The sequence below is a fragment of the Octopus bimaculoides genome, chromosome 4, assembly GCF_001194135.2.
Source record: "Octopus bimaculoides isolate UCB-OBI-ISO-001 chromosome 4, ASM119413v2, whole genome shotgun sequence".
Taxonomy (NCBI): Eukaryota; Metazoa; Mollusca; class Cephalopoda; order Octopoda; family Octopodidae; genus Octopus; species Octopus bimaculoides.
In genome coordinates, this window is record NC_068984.1 from 114,825,710 (window position 1) to 114,844,285 (window position 18,576).

The 18,576-nt window shown below is 35.6% G+C and overlaps 2 protein-coding genes across 2 annotated transcripts; one reads left to right on the top strand and one right to left on the bottom strand.

Annotated features, from left to right (window-relative positions):
• Positions 1-174: 174 nt before the first annotated feature.
• LOC106872127 (39S ribosomal protein L32, mitochondrial) lies at positions 175-5,930 on the bottom strand. Its single transcript, XM_014918997.2, has 3 exons — positions 5,833-5,930; positions 2,910-3,149; positions 175-441 (listed from the first exon to the last, which is right to left on the bottom strand). Exons 1-3 carry the CDS (start codon positions 5,900-5,902, stop codon positions 236-238), a joined length of 516 nt encoding a protein of 171 aa, XP_014774483.1. The 5' UTR covers positions 5,903-5,930; the 3' UTR covers positions 175-235.
• Positions 5,931-6,079: 149 nt separating this feature from the next.
• On the top strand, positions 6,080-17,996 carry LOC106872126 (proteasome subunit alpha type-2). Its single transcript, XM_014918995.1, has 7 exons — positions 6,080-6,169; positions 8,681-8,757; positions 10,272-10,404; positions 10,741-10,863; positions 12,462-12,549; positions 16,241-16,314; positions 17,681-17,996. Exons 1-7 carry the CDS (start codon positions 6,132-6,134, stop codon positions 17,853-17,855), a joined length of 708 nt encoding a protein of 235 aa, XP_014774481.1. The 5' UTR covers positions 6,080-6,131; the 3' UTR covers positions 17,856-17,996.
• The last annotated feature ends 580 nt before the right edge of the window (positions 17,997-18,576 follow it).

Here is an 18,576-nt window from a genome sequence, read left to right on the forward strand (position 1 = left end):
TGCATTTTTTTCATATTCGTTTAGAGCAAGTTGTTTTACACCTATTACACTATTTTTTCTCTTTTGTTTTTTGCTCGGGTCAAACCCTTTAGTTTGGACCAAAACCTTTTAGTGTTTTTACTGTTTTTTGAATAAAGAACAGCATAAAAATAAGAAATAAATTCATAACAACCATTGCATTTGTTTCAATCATTTACTTTAATATAAAATACTAATAAAAACTAATCTCAAAAATTCATTTAGCTTTAATTAATAAGCTTTTCGCAAACCAGGAAGGTCTCGTTTTCTTCACTTTCACAACGTATTTATCATGAATACTTTCTTCTTTTTCATTTTCATAAAGCACCACTACTTCTTTCAGAGGAGCAGAATATTTCAGATCATCTTTGAAAGCTTTCTGCATGAGTTTAGTCTCTTGTCGTACTTTATCGTAGCAGTTACCTGTTCAAAGTGAGACAGAAAGACAATAATGACAGGTAATGAAATTGAATAATTTCTTATATTATATCTCATCTCTCAGTCACAAGTCACTCTTTCTAAGTACTGATTTCCCTATATATTTGATATAACAAGTCACTAATAATATACAACTTGCAATCACTGTGGTTAAGAAGTATGCTTTACAACCATGCGATGCAGGTGGGATCTTCCTCAGTGGTACTTTGGACAAGTTTCTTTTACCAAAGCTTTGGACTGACCAATGTTTTGTGATTTGAGTATGGAAACAGTGTGGAAATGTAATGCCTATTTTTTCACAATGTATGTTGGCCAAAAGATCAATGAAGTGGTTTGCTTTGCTATCATATGGTTTTGGGTTCCACTCCCTGCATGCCCTGTTAGATATGTGCCTTTTACTATACCCTTGGGCTGACTAATATCTCACAAGTGAAATTTGTTGAATGGAAACTGTATAGAAGCCTGTTGTGAATGTGTGTGCTTCAGCATGTTTCACATTGTCACCATATTAACAAAAATGGTAAGTGTTTACATCAGATGCTGGCAGAATCGTTAGCATGCCAGGCGAAATTCTTAACAATATTTCCTCTGACACTATGTTCTGAGTTCAAATTCCGCCAAAGTCGACTTTGCTTTTCATCCTTTCGGGGTCGATTAAATAAGTACCAGATACGCACTGGGGTCAATGTAATTGACTTAGTCCCTTTGTCTGTCCTTGTTTGTCCCCTCTTTGTTTAGCCCCTTGTGGGCAATAAAGAATTAAATAATGCCTAATAGCTTAGCAGTTTTATCATGTGTGAAGATCAGTGGAATAAAATACCTTACTTGAAAAAGAGGTAGAAGTTGGCAACAGGAGGAGCATCTGGCTACAGAATACTGCCTTATAGTAAAAGGAGCAAATGTAAAAAGGGTGATGATGACGTTTTTGAATAAAAATACCCTGTACAGTGTTTGTTCTGCCTGAGTTGCAGAGACAATCTCATGTTTTTCTATCCACTAAAAACAGTAAATTGGTGACCAAAATTACTATTATTCACCAAATGTATTAAAATCGATAAATTAGATAGCAATAAGTTCTACAGATGTCATGTATCTGCTACATATTAAGATTAAGGATTTTCAGTTAATTAATTTCATCTTTAGAGATGCGTCAGTGTCCTAGAGTATAAAAACATTATTACTCTCAATTTAGAAATTATAGCTCCAAGTGTGAATTAAATCTGGTACCACATACACCTCCAGGGATAACATAAACTGAAATGTAATGCATATCATCATCATCATGATAACATCTACTTTTCCAAGCTAGCACAGATCAGATGCCCTTCCTGTTGCAAACCCTCACCTATTTCAAAGTAAAGTAAAAAGTCTTCCATGGCCAGACATATTTTCAAAGAAGACTAGGAACTTGTGTGATGCTGACACTATCTTACAACTATCATGTGATGTCTGAGATGGGGAGACACAAACAAACACACTCACATATATATATGATGGACTTCTTTCAGTTTCTGTTAACTGAATCCACTCACAGAGCTTTGTTGACTTGGAGCAGTAGTAGAAAACACTTGCCCACGGTGCCATGCAGTGGGACTGAACCCAAAACCACATGGTTGGGAAGTGAGCCTTTTAACAACACTGCTATACCCAATATAAAATTTTACTTTGTTCATCATCGTTTACTGTCTGCTTTCCATGCTGGCATGGATTGGACAGTTTGACATGGAGCTGTCCAGGGACCAACTGTCTGTTGTGGCATGGCTTCTACAGCTGGATGCCCTTCCTAATGCCAACCACTTAGCAGAGTGTGCTGGATGCTTTTTATGTGCCACTAGCATAGGTGCTTCCCAAGTGGCATATCATTTAAAAAATAGTCTGCACTACAGTATATTCCACTTCTTAAGTCTACACCTTTTATTTAACTACATTTTTTCTTGTGTCTTCCGTCATGGGTGCCTTCTATTCACATGTTGTTGGCACTCCGTCGCTTACGACGTCGAGGGTTCCAGTTGATCTGATCAATGGAACGGCCAGCTCGTGAAATTAACGTGCAAGTGGCTGAGCACTCCACAGACACGTGTACCCTTATCGTAGTTCTCAGGGATATTCAGCGTGACACAGTGTGACAAGGCTGACCCTTTGAATTACAGGCACAACAGAAACAGGAAGAGTGAGAGAAAGTTGTGGTGAAAGAGTACAGCAGGGTTCGCCACCATCCCTTGCTGGAGCCTCGTGGAGCTTTAGGTGTTTTCGTTCAATAAACACTCACAACGCCCGGTCTGGGAATAGAAAGGGCGATATTATGACGACGAGTCGGCTGCCCTAACAACTGGGCCATTGCGCCTCCACTCACAACATGTAACACAATTATGAAATAATAAAAGTAACAACAATATTGCCAAGAAACTAATTGTGTTTAATAAGATGATATGAGATTCTTTAACAGTTCTTACCGCAAATAGTGTCATTTTCGTGATAATGTCCACACTGAAGACATGCAATAATATTTTGCTTTGGTCTTGCATGTTCAAAATGTTTCAGTTCTGACATTTTGCGTATTTTACGTTTTTCAGTTGATCGTCTGCTTTTTGGGGCACCCCACAAGAAACTTTCAAAAATGGAATCAAGAATATTTGAGGCCTTCTGGTAAACGTCATTTTCGGTATCGGTTGTAACAAATGCTAGAGCTGGTTCTGAAACATGAATTTAATATTTCCATTAATTAATTAATAAATTAATAATTTGTGTATAACTAATAAAAAAAAATATTATAAACTTCTTTCATTGTATTTATAATATGGATTAGAAATTTTCTAATATATTCTTTTCTAATTTCCTAAAAGACTTTCCTCAGAATTGGGTACATGTTTTCAACACACAGGTAGTTTATCAAAGAAATAGCTTTTTCTCCAGTTTCAAGAAGGTAGGCTGTAGGCTTGTAGTACTTCTGGAGATGGAGCACAAAGAATATTATAGACCAGATTTTAAAGAAGGAAATTAAACAAATAATAATTATCGCCACCATTTCTGTTTTATGTCTGCTGTCCAAGCTAGTATGAGCTGGATAAATCTGTCTCCCAAATTAGGTTGGTAGGCAGAGGGTTACCACATGTTTCATTTTGGCTTAGTTTTGATGGCTAGATGCCCTTTCCTAGTACCAGCCACTTTACAGAGAGTAGGAGATGCTTGTCTATGCCACTGGCATAGAGGTAACTTTAATCACGTCCTTGACTAGACTAAAGGGTCTTAACAATCACACACTTTACAATGTGTACTGGATGTGTTTTTTATGACACCATCACTAAAGAGTTATCCATGTCCTCATCACCACTAAAGGAACTTTATAACACCATGTCGCTGTCTGCTCATCAATCTCTTTACAAAGAAGCACGAGTGATGGGAGAAATGCCTAATAGTGGAATGAGTGACAGGAGTACTCTGTATTCTGAGAAAGGTATTCAAGGCAATATGACTGGGATAGTAGGGAGGTGGCAGAAATCTATGTTAGCCAGGGGATAGAGTGATGGCAGAAGCACAGGACGTGAAGGAAAAAAAGTAATCTAAATTAAAACCTTCCATCAAAATCCCATGTAAATTTAGATTTTAAACATCTGCTTAATAATGGAAAGTTATTTTGCTTCAATTCTTCATTATTTTGAAAATTAACTGAAACAAAAGCAGCATATTCTAACAGAAATTTAGTAACAAAAGGGTTAATGCTTCTGGTTTAAAGTGAACAGGCTCTAGTTTTCTAGTACCTTTGATAACAGAGTTCAGAAGGATTCTTTTTTCACTGAATAACGTTAGAAGTTAACTGTAGGTTGAAGTAAGGGAGATAATTCGTTTATCACCTGATACTTTTTTTTTTTACTTGCTCAGGTTAAAAGAAGACACAGTGCCCATAGGTTTTCAGACCTCTTGGCACAGGTAAAACTGAAGCTATTAAGGTTCTTCTTGAATGTTTGTAAGACAATACTTGCAGAAAGACATGAACAGGCAAGAATTTCAAGAGGAACGATGATCTACGACGGAAAGCCGAAATGGGAGATTAATACGGGGCCTGAGAGAGTTGGTCATAAGAGAGGAGTTGGTAGATAGAGGCGACATGAGTTCAACCATTTCCGAGAAACAGAAGCCATTATAATTGGAGAGAGAGAGAGAGAGAGAGAGAGAGAAAGCGAACAGTTTGCTTGTGGGTCTGTGAGTGACATTATGCCATTCAGTTAGGTGGCCTTTTTTCTGGATGCAGTCTAAGATGTCTGTGTTTGTGTCGCAGTAACACCACCCCAGCTTTGCGGGCATTACTCCACCGTGGGCCTCATTTGGGCTTTGTAGAATACCAATAATTGTTGGGTGGAGTTGGGTGATTTATCTTCTGGTTCAGAGGATATGGGCAAGTCGTTGGGTTGTGATTGTAGCTATGTTGCATAACATTTAGACTGATTTTTATACATTCTAATTTCAAATCCCGTTAAAAACAGCTTTTTCGAATAACCAGATGGGGCGATTTTCCCGGACCAATGTAACTCTTCCACGCCAGACACCTCGATCAAGCAATGAAGCATGAATGTCTGGTCTGGCCTTAATCACATTGGTCTTTTGCTAATTAAAATATCTCATCTGCGTACGCCACAACTGCATAGATGATAACAGTAGCTCGCTAACTGAACTGATTGACCCTGGCAGTTGATAGTTTGTTGTTCGTTCATCCTTGCCATTGATTCAATTAGTTCATTTTCCGAAACAGTTCACATGTTGCATCCCAATGATTTCAAGGTACCCTGGCTCGGATGGTTCCATGCTGTTTAACCTATAGTTGGGACCATGATAGGTGCCACTACTGCGGAACAATAGTAGCTAAGAGGTGATTCCACATTCTTCAAAACTCCAGAATTCCCGAAATAGGGTCCAATTACAGGATGCAGTTTAAAGGACTTAAACAAATTTGAATCCTCCAACAATCGATATAAGTACCAGTTATATACTGAGTCCATTCAGTCGACCGTATCTTATAAAGTTTGGCTGTGGCTTTGCTGTAATTTAAAAGAAAATATAACTATAAACTGAACTTGAAAAAAAAAAAAATTATCAGGAATATTAAAATGTATAAGCAGACCGTCTCTTAATATTTTATGGGTAAGACTTACAGGATCACATGTAACTGAAAAGGAACAGCAGTTTCATGAGATTATATTTACTAAAATAAAAATTGAACAACAAATATTTGTTGATTTGTGTGTGACATTGAAACGTGTGCTGAATGTTATAGTGTGTAGGACCGAGTTTCAAATGAAGTCTCAAGATTTTTCAAACAAAATTGATAAACACAAACACTTACAACTGATAAATAAATATAATTTCAAAACTAAATCTTACTTGGTGATTGATTCCAATTCAATAATCGAAAAATATCTCGTTCCAGTCGAAGAACTACATTTCTCAACATGCTGTCTGTAGTTTAACTAGTTTATGGTATATATATAAACTATAGTTACGTATAAATATTACAATATCTGAAATTAAGAATTAGCAGCAAAAATAAAAGAAATCAATAATATTTATTTTAATTAAATATTATATGTGAATTTTGTAGTCAATTTATATCTAATATTTTATTCATCATTTAATTTTATCTTCGGCTATGAAATTTACTTTAACACAATTCATTAACCAAAATGTCTGAACGATACAGTTTTTCCCTGACAACATTCAGGTAATGTATTTACATATTTATTTATATATATTACGATATTTTTCACTGTTGATCATTTCATTTTACGGAATACTCTATTGTCTCTATCTTTTGTTATGATTATTGTATTCTGCAACTCAAGGAAATATATATTAAGGAATCCCTGAAACTCGTTCAATTTCTGCTTTCTCATCCATTCGCAGCATGACCGGTCTCTTTGTCGCTTCAGAATGTTTTAAGATATTTCACTATATTATTTATATTTGTTCTTAACTATACAATCCCGAAACCGTAAGATCTGTAAGTTACTAAATCAATTTGTAAAATTATGTTCTTACCATCGTGAATATCTCTATTTTTAAATACTTGGTACTTTAACTGCTTTTGCATAATTGTATTTTCAAAATGTTTTTATCCTCGTGTTGGAAGGTTTGAGATTGTTGGGCAAAAGAAAGAAATATTGGTTAATTAAAACAAAACAATTCTGATAGCAACTGGAAACCGTACGATTAACATCTTGGTACTCTTCTTGAATAGTACCTAACATCTTTAGCTGTTAATTCTGTACAAATTGGCAAGTTCGAGACTAATCGAAAGAATGTCGTTAATTTTTGTATAAAGTATTCCACGAGAAACGTGCGTGAGTATAATGCTATATTGCTGGATTATTGTATATAAAGATTGTTTTCCCTCATTTTCATTAATTGAAAATATTCTTTTTACTTAAAAATCTCCTATTGAAAGTTCAAAGACGTAATCTTTTCATGATCACAAGTTCCGTACGAAGTCTGGGGTTTCCGTAGCGGTAAGGTATTGGAGAACAAACCTTACTCTGTTGGACAAGAAATTTCTCTAGAAAACCCTACTATCTATTCCCAACAGCTAAAGAAACTCATACCAGAAAGAGGAGATTTGGACGTATGAGTTTGCTGTCCATTACGCTATCTGCACGACCATTTAATCTCAGACAACTTCTGGAAGTAGGCTTATAGCTTCAGTTCTTTTTCATTTGGTCTTATTTGACAGTAGTCACAGCGGCTTTGGTTGAATCTCTGCTCCTTATTCTTCCAGGCATGGTTCAGTCTTTCAAACCCCACTTATTTTGATTTACTACCCTTTCCTTGAGATTGTTCAAAGTATTCACAACTCACGAAACGAATTTGTTTACTCTCATTCTTACTTACTGTTTGTGCATTTTCTTATCGTGCTTCCCTGTCATTTCTTCTTGGTTCACAAATATATCGTCACAAAATTCTTTATTTAGCTTCCATTCATGATCTTAAAAACCTTAATCATGTCCCATGTGATTTATTGTAAGCAAGGGCAAGCAAAGCTATCTCCCTGATTTGTTCCTCATATGAGAGTTTTCTTAATGCTGGGAGAAACTTTGTGACTCTTTGCTGTACATTTTCTACTATTTTGGTGTCCTTCAGTTTATATAGGCACCAGACCTGGATTGATTACCTCACTGATGCTGTATTCAATGTCTTGAATATTGCTTTATTCAGTATACTGAAGGATCTTATAAACCCTACTAACCTGTTATTTATTTTCTCTACTGAGTGCTCCCTAAACTTCAGACAGTTGCCTGCCAGAACACACCTGGCTCTTTTTCTTATGAAATTTTTTATTCACCTATTTCATACTTTTTTCTTGTTATTCTTCCTATCTCATAAATCTGCATTTTTTTTTTTACTGTTATGTTCCATCTTATATCTGACTATCTTTCTCTTCACTATGGTTTTCCTAATTTTATGCACAACACCGGTGAGACTTACTGGTTCATAGTTTCCAGAATCACACTTTTCCCCATTCTTGAAGACTAGTAATTTTAGCTTTCTTCAGTTCCTTGGATATATCTTATATGGCTTGCTAATAAAAAGATGAAAATTAATTCCTTTGACCTCAGAAGTGATTCTATTATCTCTTTGACAACTTTTCAGGTCTAGGAGATTTGTATCTCTTTAATATAATGCTAGCTTTCTTAATGTGTGTTTTATCTCCATGGTTATTAAATAACTAGAACCTTGTAGGGATTTCTGTCAGGTTCTTTTGTGGACACACTACTAAGAAATCCTGTGGGTACGTTAGCATTTTATTGTTGTTAATTATTTATGTCACACCCATGCTATTCCTATACAGCTCACTTAATCAGGATTTGTTTTCTTCTGTTTGTCTTCAAACATATTTTTAGAATATTTGAAGATTTGTCATATTTAGGCATATGTCAATTTGGGTTTGACATCTTGAATCATTTCCGATAACAACCTCTCTGCTCTTTTGATTTTGTACAGTGTTAAAGTTCTCTCTTATTCTAGCTATATCTCATTCCATTTTCTCAATTTTGTTAGTTGCACCTTCAAAAAAAGCCGGATCCTCTTCAATTTTATTGTCACTCTGTTAAGTAGTTTGCACTAAGTTGCAATTGTAAAACACTTTAAAATTGTGAATCAACTTAAAGCCCTATCAATACTTGCAGTTGAATAATGTTTCTTTTTTTTTTTTTTGCTTTATTTTATTTTCATTTTACAGCCCTTCAGGTAAACTTGTCCAAATTGAATATGCTCTGGCAGCAGTTGCAGCTGGTGCACCTTCTGTTGGGATTAAAGGTAAATACATTAATATAATTTTTATAGATGTACATATGAATTCCTGTTTTTATTGGCTCAGTCACTTTATTAGTAGCATCTAAATGTGTGACAGGTTAGTCATCTATGTACTGTGAGGTAATATACAGTACTACATTTCCATTAGTAAATTTTCATGTCAGTTAATGCTTGATATTTCTTTTTCCCATTATCTTTTATCAAATCATCATCATCATCATCATCCTTTAACATCTGTTTTTGATGTTGGCACGGGTTGAACAGTTTGACCAGAGCTGGCAAGCCAGAGAGCTGCACTAGGTTTCAGTCTGATTTGGATTGGTTTCTATAGCTGGATGCCCTTCCTAATGCCAACCACTTTACAGTGTGTGTTGGGTGCCTTTAACATGGCACCAGTATGAACACATTTATATGACATTGACACAGGACTCTTGCAGGCCAAGAGTACTTTAAAGGGTATAGTTCTAGCAGCTATTTCCATTTTCTTTCTATTATTCAAAATACTGTTTTACATCCATTTTTCCATACTAGTACAGCAATAGATTTTGTTGCAACAATTTTTTTTTAACAACCGGATACCTTTCCTGTTGCTAACCACTCAGCTGTATAGTCAATATGGGATCTATTAACAGTTAAGCAGTTATATGCCATCTCTACATTACAATACTTTACCCGTAATTGTCAGCTCTGTTGATAGTCATATTGGTTGCCTTACTAGGTGGACTGAGGCAAGCAGTATGATGAGCTTTACCCAGAAACATAACACAATAGGTATAGTAAAATTTTAAATAATGGTCAGGTGCTCAGTAGTTAAGCACCTTTACCTCACATCCCATCTACTTGTACTGTTGTACCTTCTTAGTAATCTTGTCTTCATCTCTTACTAAATTTACTAACCCTGTCTTAAAACGACCTTCAGTATTGTCTTAGGAACTCAGGGTTCTGCCTGGATTGACTCTTTTTCTTTTTTTTTTTATCCTTTGCAACTGATAAAATAAGTATCACTAACATACTATAAATACTACATGTACAACATTGATTTTCTGGCTCCTTTGATTTCAAAGCCTTTCCAGATTATTGATTTTGCTGAACCCAAGGGTGTTCATTTTGGTCTACACATCCTAAATTAAACAAATATTAAATTTAAATGATTAAATCAAGTACAGGTTTCTGTAGATTACTATATATGATACTAGGTTATTAATACTGTACTGTGCAAGATACCAGTAAACTAGTCTGGCAGCCATGGGAATTTGAAGTTCTTGCTTGTAAATTAGTGCAGATTATAAGAGGTTCTGGACCATCATAGTTTACGAAATGGTTTTTTTTTTTTTTTTTTTTTAATATACTTGTACTTGAATTCAAGAAAGGTTGCAGTTCTTAATCCCTCTTGTGTTGTGGTTGGTAGAAATAAAGGTAAAAATAAATTTTTAATGTAATACATCTAATTAGGAAAATCATTAATGATAGCATCATTATATTTCAGAGATTTAAAAAAAATTCTTTTACATTTTCAGCATCCAATGGTGTAGTTTTGGCCACTGAGAAAAAACAAAAATCTATCTTGTATGAAGAACATAGCATTCATAAGGTTGAATGCTTGACTAAGAATATTGGAATGGTATACAGTGGAATGGGTCCTGACTATAGGTAAATATTCACAGCATCAGCTCCTCTTAAGTTCATTAACCTTAAAGAATTCACTTTTCAGCTAGATTTCCATACTGCTAATAAAAAGATACAATTTACTTATCTTCAGCAATTTTTTCTGTACTGCAGATAACATAACCAACTGTGAGACTTCCACAACTAACGATTAGCATTTTTCAAATTTAATAAATTATTTTAAAAAATTCATGTGCATAGCTGCTTGTCAAAGACAAGGGCAAGCTTATACCAGACTATATCAGATAAACAAAAATATAGACATCACTGCTATTTAAGTTCTGTATTTCTGTTAAAGAATTATTCTTTCCTTTTCTGCAGAGTATTGGTGCGCCGTGCTCGCAAACTTGCTCAACAGTACTATCTTGTGTACCAAGAACAGATTCCTACAGCTCAGCTAGTCCAAAGAGTTGCTAATGTTATGCAAGAATTCACACAGTCTGGGTAAGTAAATTTAGCTATTGTGGTAAACTTATAAAACACTATAAATTACGTCAAAAAAATTTTTCCTTTTTTTTCACATATGTTTAAATATGCTTGTATTAGTGAGGTTGATCTGTTGGATTAATTATTTTTTTCATAGCTTGATGCAGTTGGTGAATCCTATACTTCAGCTGACGAGGCTTTATATGCAATAATGTACTGAGTTGTCTCCCGTGCTTCCGCAGCTCGAAGCAATGTTAGCTAATTCTTAACGTTTTTACTTTGAGCAATTAACCTTATAATATTGTAAGCATTTGTAATAATCGTTTCTGCTAAAGGCACAAGACTTGAAATTTGTGATGAGGGGACTTGGCTGGTACTTATTTCATCGACCCTGAAAGGACGAAAGGTGGAATTTGTAGCATTTATAATAATAAAATTTGCTGCTTTTAAATAATTTTTGCAAACTTAAGTAAACAGAATTATGTACCTTACTCAGAGAACAAAACAACAGTCAACATAGTTAAATATGAACTTCTAAACATGTTAGTAGTCAGATACTTCAGCCTTATAACTGTTGTGTTCCTTGATAAAAATAGAATAATATTATTGATAATTGTTTATTTGTAGTAAAGATTGTTTGCCAACATAACATGGCAGTCCTAGTTTAGGACGAATGTTGCTGTAATTTAACCCCAGGAGACATCGTCTCCAGCTGGCTATACGACACGATCAGTGTCCTTATATTTTCGAACAAGGGAATCTAGCACCCCCACTTGTATATTTATTTTCAATTTAAGAGCTATAACATTTAGTTTGTTCCCTGTACACTTGGGACTACCTGTCAACCCACAAAGGTCAATAAATAAAGGTGTTAGTGGTGTAATATGTCAATTTAGTTAACTACATCCCCCACATCAAACATTTGTCAAATTACTGTTGATGGAAAGTTCTCTGTGATACAGCAGGCAATGCAATAGTTTCATAATCCAAATTCTTGCCTGGTTACATGTAAAAAATACCCAGGCCACTCACTCTGTAAGGTGGTTGGTGTTAGGAAGGGCCTTCAGCTGTAAAAACTATGCCAAAACAGACAGTGAAGCCTGCTGCAGTCTCCTGCTTAGCCAGCTCCTGTCAAGCCGTCCAACCCATGCCAGCATGGAAAACGGATGTTAAATAATAATGATGATGATGTGTAAATATGTGTTATTTCACATTTTAAAGTTCAAATTTTTCATATTTCTCTGGCATCAATAACAAAAATCACTATCTTGTTCTGACGTTGCTTTATAATCTTTTTTCTCTCCTGAAAAAAGGTGTCACTAGGCATAGTAGATTATTATTATTGCTGCTCTTTTGAAGATGCAATAAATATACAAAATAAGGTACTAGATTTGCTATTGTTGATTGAGTAAATAACGTACAGGGTTTTAGGCACTTTTTAAAGAAACTCTGTTAACTAAGTTAGCTCCAGCCAATAATTGCTTGCATTGTTTCATAGCATTTTTAACAATACAAAACAAATAACATTGGCTTGTCATCATTATCATTTTGTGTCTGCTTTTCCATGCTTGTATAATAATGATTATTTGCTTATCTTAAACTGTCTTTTATTGTAGAGGTGTTCGTCCATTTGGTGTTTCTCTTCTGGTAGCTGGCTGGGATGAAGATGAGCAGAAGCCATATTTATATCAATGTGATCCATCAGTAAGTTTTTAACATGTTCTATTACTGGTTTTAGTTACTGCACTGTAGCTGTGCTAAGATGCTGCCTTCAAGGATATGGTTGATTGTATTAATCCTGGACTGGCTCTTGTGCGGGTGGCACATAAAATACACCATTTTGAGTGTGGCCGTTGCCAGTACCGCCTGACTGGCTTTCGTGCCGGTGGCATGTAAAAGCACCCTCTACACTCTCTGAGTGGTTGGCGTTAGGAAGGGCATCCAGCTGTAGAAACTCTGCCAAATCAGATTGGAGCCTGGTGTAGCCATCTGGTTTCACCAGTCCTCAGTCAAATCGTCCAACCCATGCTAGCATGGAAAGCGGACGTTAAACGACGATGATGAAAGGATAAAGTAAACCTGGGCAAGATTTGAACTCAAAATCTAAAATAACATAACCAAATACAAGGTACTTTACCCAACTTATCTACTGATTATGTCACCCACTCATCATAAGGCTTACAGAGTGACCTGAGGCTTACAGCACTTGGGTCACTCCAAGCAGTCACCCATCAAAGTACTAATCAAGTGTTCAACTGAGAATCTGTATTTTCAGTATGATATTATTGTCTTCTTCATCTTTGTCATTGTTTTACACCTAATTTTTCTATGCTGGCACAAATTGGATGGGTAGAGCCATGTTTGTTTGGTTAAGAAGTTCACTTCCCAATCATGTAATTTTAGGTTTAGTCCCACTGCATGGTATCTTGGGCAAGCGCCTTCTCCTGTGACCTCAAGCCAACAAAATCCTTGTGAATGGATCTGATTGGCAGAAGCTACAAGAAGAATCTGTTGTGTATATCTATGTAAATGTGGCTCTGTGTGTCTTTGTCACCATTATACAAGTAGTATCACTGATTTCTTGTCTTCAGTGGAAACATGTCTGGCGATAAGGGAGATATTAGCTTGCTTGAAAGCAGGTGAAGATTGGCAGCAAGAAGGGCATCAAACCCTAGAATTAAGCATAGAAAAGAGGACATTAAAATGATGATGATGAGATTGAATGGGTTTGTTCTAGCAGAAGGCCTCATCTCTTGTTATAGTCCTTCATTATCGGTGATGATATTACTTGCATGATAAGGCACTGAGCTGGCAGAACTGTTAAGATGCTGGGCAAAATGCTTAGTGGCATTTTGTCTGTCTTTACGTTCTGAGATCAGCTGTCTGTTATCCTCTTGAGGTCAATGAAGTAAGTACTGTCAAGCGCTTGGGTTGATGTAACTGACTTCCCCTTCCCCTCTGAAATTGCTGACCTTGTGCTAAAATTTGTAACTGATATTACTTGCATAATAATTAGCAACTAATAGTTAGTAACTGAGGAGTGGCTGTGTGGTAAGTAGCTTGCTTACCAACCACATGGTTCCAGGTTCAGTCCCACTGCGTGGCACCTTGGGCAAGTGTCTTCTACTATAGCCTCGGGCCGACCAAAGCCTTGTGAGTGGATTTGGTAGACGGAAACTGAAAGAAGCCCGTCGTATATATATATGTATATGTGTGTATATTTGTGTGTCTGTGTTTGTCCCCCTAGCATTGCTTGACAACCGATGCTGGTTTATGTCCCCGTCACTTAGCGGTTCGGCAAAAGAAACCGATAGAATAAGTACTAGGCTTACAAAGAGTAAGTCCCGGGGTCGATTTGCTCGACTAAAGGCGATGATCCAGCATGGCCGCAGTCAAATGACTGAAACAAATAAAAGAGTAAAAAAAAAGAGAGAGATATAATCATATTCATTTATGATGACCTGCATTAGGGAAGGAGTTATTTTCTGTCACAGTAAACACATTCTCATAGTTCATTCATTTGTATTATGAAGGTAATTATTGCTCAGTAATTATGTCTATAGCATAAACTAAACATTTACCCTTCTGTTACCATATTTCTGTTGAAATACAACACTGCCTTTGTTTCAGTTAATTTTGAAAATAGTGAAGTTTATTTAGTAAAATAACTTTCTTGTTAACATGGAATTTTGATGAGAGGGTTTAATTTAGATCACATTAAAATAGGGAATTTATATAATAGAATTAAGGGTGGTCCCAGTCAGGTTGGTCTCAAAAGGGTTAAGGACAATAAACATTCTCAGGTTTTCATATTTTATCGTACTGCAATTTTATTTATTTATTTACTTATAATTATTAGCATGTATATTTTTATACTAACATGAGCAATGGTTTTAGTTAAAGCAATTATTGTACAGATATATACCATATTTATTGCTAACTACAGATGCAAGTTTAGTGGGGTGGTCAAGTTCATTTCACAACTATGTGGTTTCAGGATCTGTTCCATCATCCCTTAGTGTGGTTCCTTGGGCAGTTATCTTCTACTGTGAAACTATAGACCAAAGCTATAGTATTTTGAATTTTTACCATACGTTATAAAATTGGCTGTCTCTGACCCCAGAATAAAACATCTACTGAAAGTGATAAGTGAGAGTAGATAGTATGTGAAAGAAAGGAGCAGGAGACAATTCCAAAAGAAGGAGTTAATGAATTGTCTTCCCTTCATTATTTTAAACTCAATGACATATAAACCAAGGGTGAGGGAAAGACCTCGCATTTTAATGTATTTGCTTATCCTCTTTGTGTTATATTGTATATTCCATTTTCATGCTCTAAAATGTGATGTATGAAAGAGTATACATATCAGTATTGTTGGGCTGTATGCTATTAACAACCTCATAATTATGAGGTTGTATCAAAAAGTTCCCAGACTAGTTGTGTTTAAGAAAAAATAACTTATTTACCTTAAGTTTTAACACCATCTCCTTCGAAATAGTCACCTTGCACAGCAATACACCAATCCCAGCGTTCCTGCCACTTTCGGAATCTGACCTGGAAGTCATTTTCTGTAAGCAAGTTGAGGAGCTTCTGCAATTCACTTTTGATCTCAACAATGGTGTTAAAACGATAACCTTTGAGCTGCATTTTCATCTTCGGAGAAGAGACGGAAGTCTGCAGGTGCTAAATCTGGCAACTAGAGCAGGTGTGGAAGTGATACCATGCTGGTTTTTGTGAGAAACTCATGAGTGAGGAGAGCTCAGTGATAGAGTGCACTGTCATCATGAAGAATCTAATCCTTTGTGCTCCACAGATCCAGTTACTTTCTCCGAATGTCTTTCCTCAAATGCTTCAAAGCGTCTTAGAAGAACTCTCAGTTGATAGTCTGGTCCTGGTGGGCAAATTCTCAATGCATAATATTGCGAATGTAGCAAAAAACGATGATCATGCTCTTGATTGAGCTGCAACTCTGTCATGCCTTATGAAACGCATAGACCACTTGAAACATTGCGGACAACCCATTGCCTCATCGCCATAGGCTTGCCAAAGCATGCTCAATGTCTCTAGCAGATTTCTCAAGTTTAATGCAAAATTTCACGTTGATTCTTTGTTCCCGTCTCTGACAAACTCACAAGCTACAACATACATGTGATCACAAAAATACAAATTTCACAACTTGCATAGTAAACACAGTGATTTCACTTGATACATTGCCTTATAAAGGTTCACTGCTAGCTCTCATTGCACACACAGCCATGTGCTGCCATCTATTGGTGTGCTACAGAACCAGCTTGGGAACTTTCTGATACCAACTTGTATAATATCTCTTGTGTCAAATGTGTTTAAAATTATTGCATGAACTACAGGACTGATAATTTTGTTTTTTTCCTTACAGGGTGCATATTTTGCATGGAAGGCTACAGCAATGGGTAAAAATTATGTGAATGGGAAGACTTTTCTTGAAAAAAGGTCAGCATTTTATAATTTTCGTTTCAGATTTGTATTCATTGGTTTTTTTAATCAGTGTTTCTCAAACTAAGTTGTACTAGGGATAGTGGAGACAAACAAGGTGGTCAGTAGTGGTGAGTGATAAATGCAGCTGTACAGGGTTTTTTTTCCAGTCTTTGTCTCCTGTTTAAATACTCTGTGTGTGTGTGTGCATATCATAGGGTAATATTAGTGGCTAAAATTTTGTTTTGACATTCCATATTATATTGATGACTTAGGTACAGGTAGTCTTTTAATGCTGACCAACTTGTCAGCAGCAATTTTTGAAACTCTGCCAAATCAGATTGGAGCCTAGTGTAGCCATCTGGTCCACCAGTCCTCAGTCAAATCGTCCAACCCATGCTAGCATGGAAAGCAGACGTTAAACGATGATGATGATGAATTGTAGCAAAGGGAGCATTAAAAAAGTGTTAGTAAAAAAAGAAGCAACAGTGAAACAGAGTTTGAGAAGCACTGTTTTAAATAAAGAGATATTTTTTGTTAGACTTTCAAAACTGCTATTTCGGTTTAAAGAGAATTTGAGTCTTGTGCAAACTACACTGAACAATAATTATTATATGTGTGATGTAGCTGTGTGGTTGAGAAGCAAGCTTTTTAATCACATAGCCATGCCTCCACTTACAACTCTCTCTTTTTTCTTTATAACACACACACACATACACTGATTGACTTTAGAGGAGGTATCAGACATTGAAATATCTAGTTTCACATATCTGATATATATTATTAAAGTGATATATTGATGGCTCTTATTGGGCAATCTTTATAACTTACCACACACCTAGAAATAATGATTCTAAGAAAACACCAATAAGAAAGTTAAAGAAGTGATTTTAAATTCTCAATCGCAGAATAATGCTAATAATATAGCCTGAACAGGATAAACTACCCCTATTTTGCAGAAAAAAGTGTAGGTGGCTAGCTGTGTTTCTGCAAAATAGGGGTAGTTTATCCTGTTCAGGCTATATTATTAGCATTATTCTGCGATTGAGAATTTAAACTCACTTCTCTAACTTTCTAAGACATCTCAACGCTTCTAAAAGCAAACTTCGTTTGTTTATTTACGTTTGTCGTAATTTGAATTTAACCAATAAGAAGTTTAGTGTGTTGGCTGTTATGATTATTATCATTATAATCATGTTTGACACAATTAATATCTCAAGGAGCTAGGGTTAAAGCAAAAATATTAACTTTTCTTTCTGCAAAGCTGTAATGTTTTTTTGGTAACCATTTCAGAAATCTTCTAACAAGCTTTTGAGAAGTGTTGTCTGTTATCATATCTGGACTGTTTAAATTTTGATTAAATTGATGTTTATTCTGCTTGTAGGTATAATGAAAATTTGGAACTTGAAGATGCTGTGCACACAGCTATTTTAACATTGAAGGAAAGCTTTGAGGGGCAGATGACAGAAAGCAACATAGAAATTGGAATCTGTAATGCTCAAGGTTTCCGGCGCCTTGAACCATCTGAAGTCAAAGACTATCTTGCTTCAGTATCCTAATTTGTTACTCTTCTTCGCTGTTCTTCATCCTACTTTATTCTGTATCTAATGATCAAAACATCTCAGTGGGCCAACTGTCAATAGTGAAACTTAATATCAGCTTTTATGGTGTTTATTGAAATAAACTCTACACTTATCACATCTTGTGTATTTTCATTATTTTTAAACCAAATTCTTAGCAGTTCTATTTGAATGTAAAGTTTTTTTTATTTTACATGTATATAGATATGTATAATAGCAAATCTACCCATCTACAATGGGAGCATAAAATGAGGGAGGAAAGTCATAACAGCAGTATGTATTGAGAAATGTGTAAATGGACTTGACAGATTACTGGGTGATGTCTTAGAGAAATTACATTATTGTTGATACTACAGCATTCTATTGTAGCTACATGACGTGTTTGCGACTAAGTGATGTGATGACAACTCCCGAACTAAAATAGGCTCTCACTAGGGCTCGAAACCGGTTTTATAAAACCGGTTAAAACCGGTTTTATATTATGATCAGTAAAACCGAAACGGATTTGCCAAAACCGATTTTAATGCTTGTTGTTTCTTTTTTTTTTTTTTTCGCAAAACATTTCTTCATTTTTTTCTTTTGAAGAAATATCGTTGAAACTGAACTAACTGAACTGTTGTCGGTCGCCTTTAGTTGAAAGTGCTGTCTGTTTCATTGAAACATATCGCAACATATCAACATATTCTTACCTTCTCTCCCC

Bases quoted from the DNA above. Each gene is read 5' to 3' on its own strand.
- LOC106872127 (XM_014918997.2), bottom strand. From the start codon at position 5,902: ATGTTGAGAAATGTAGTTCTTCGACTGGAACGAGATATTTTTCGATTA. The intron at 3,150-5,832 runs GTAAGATTTAGT...TTCATGTTTCAG, and splicing joins GAATTGGAATCAATCACCAA to AACCAGCTCTAGCATTTGTT. The intron at 442-2,909 runs GTAAGAACTGTT...CACTTTGAACAG, and splicing joins CGAAAATGACACTATTTGCG to GTAACTGCTACGATAAAGTA.
- LOC106872126 (XM_014918995.1), top strand. From the start codon at position 6,132: ATGTCTGAACGATACAGTTTTTCCCTGACAACATTCAG. The intron at 6,170-8,680 runs GTAATGTATTTA...TTCATTTTACAG, and splicing joins TTTTCCCTGACAACATTCAG to CCCTTCAGGTAAACTTGTCC. The intron at 10,405-10,740 runs GTAAATATTCAC...CCTTTTCTGCAG, and splicing joins GGAATGGGTCCTGACTATAG to AGTATTGGTGCGCCGTGCTC.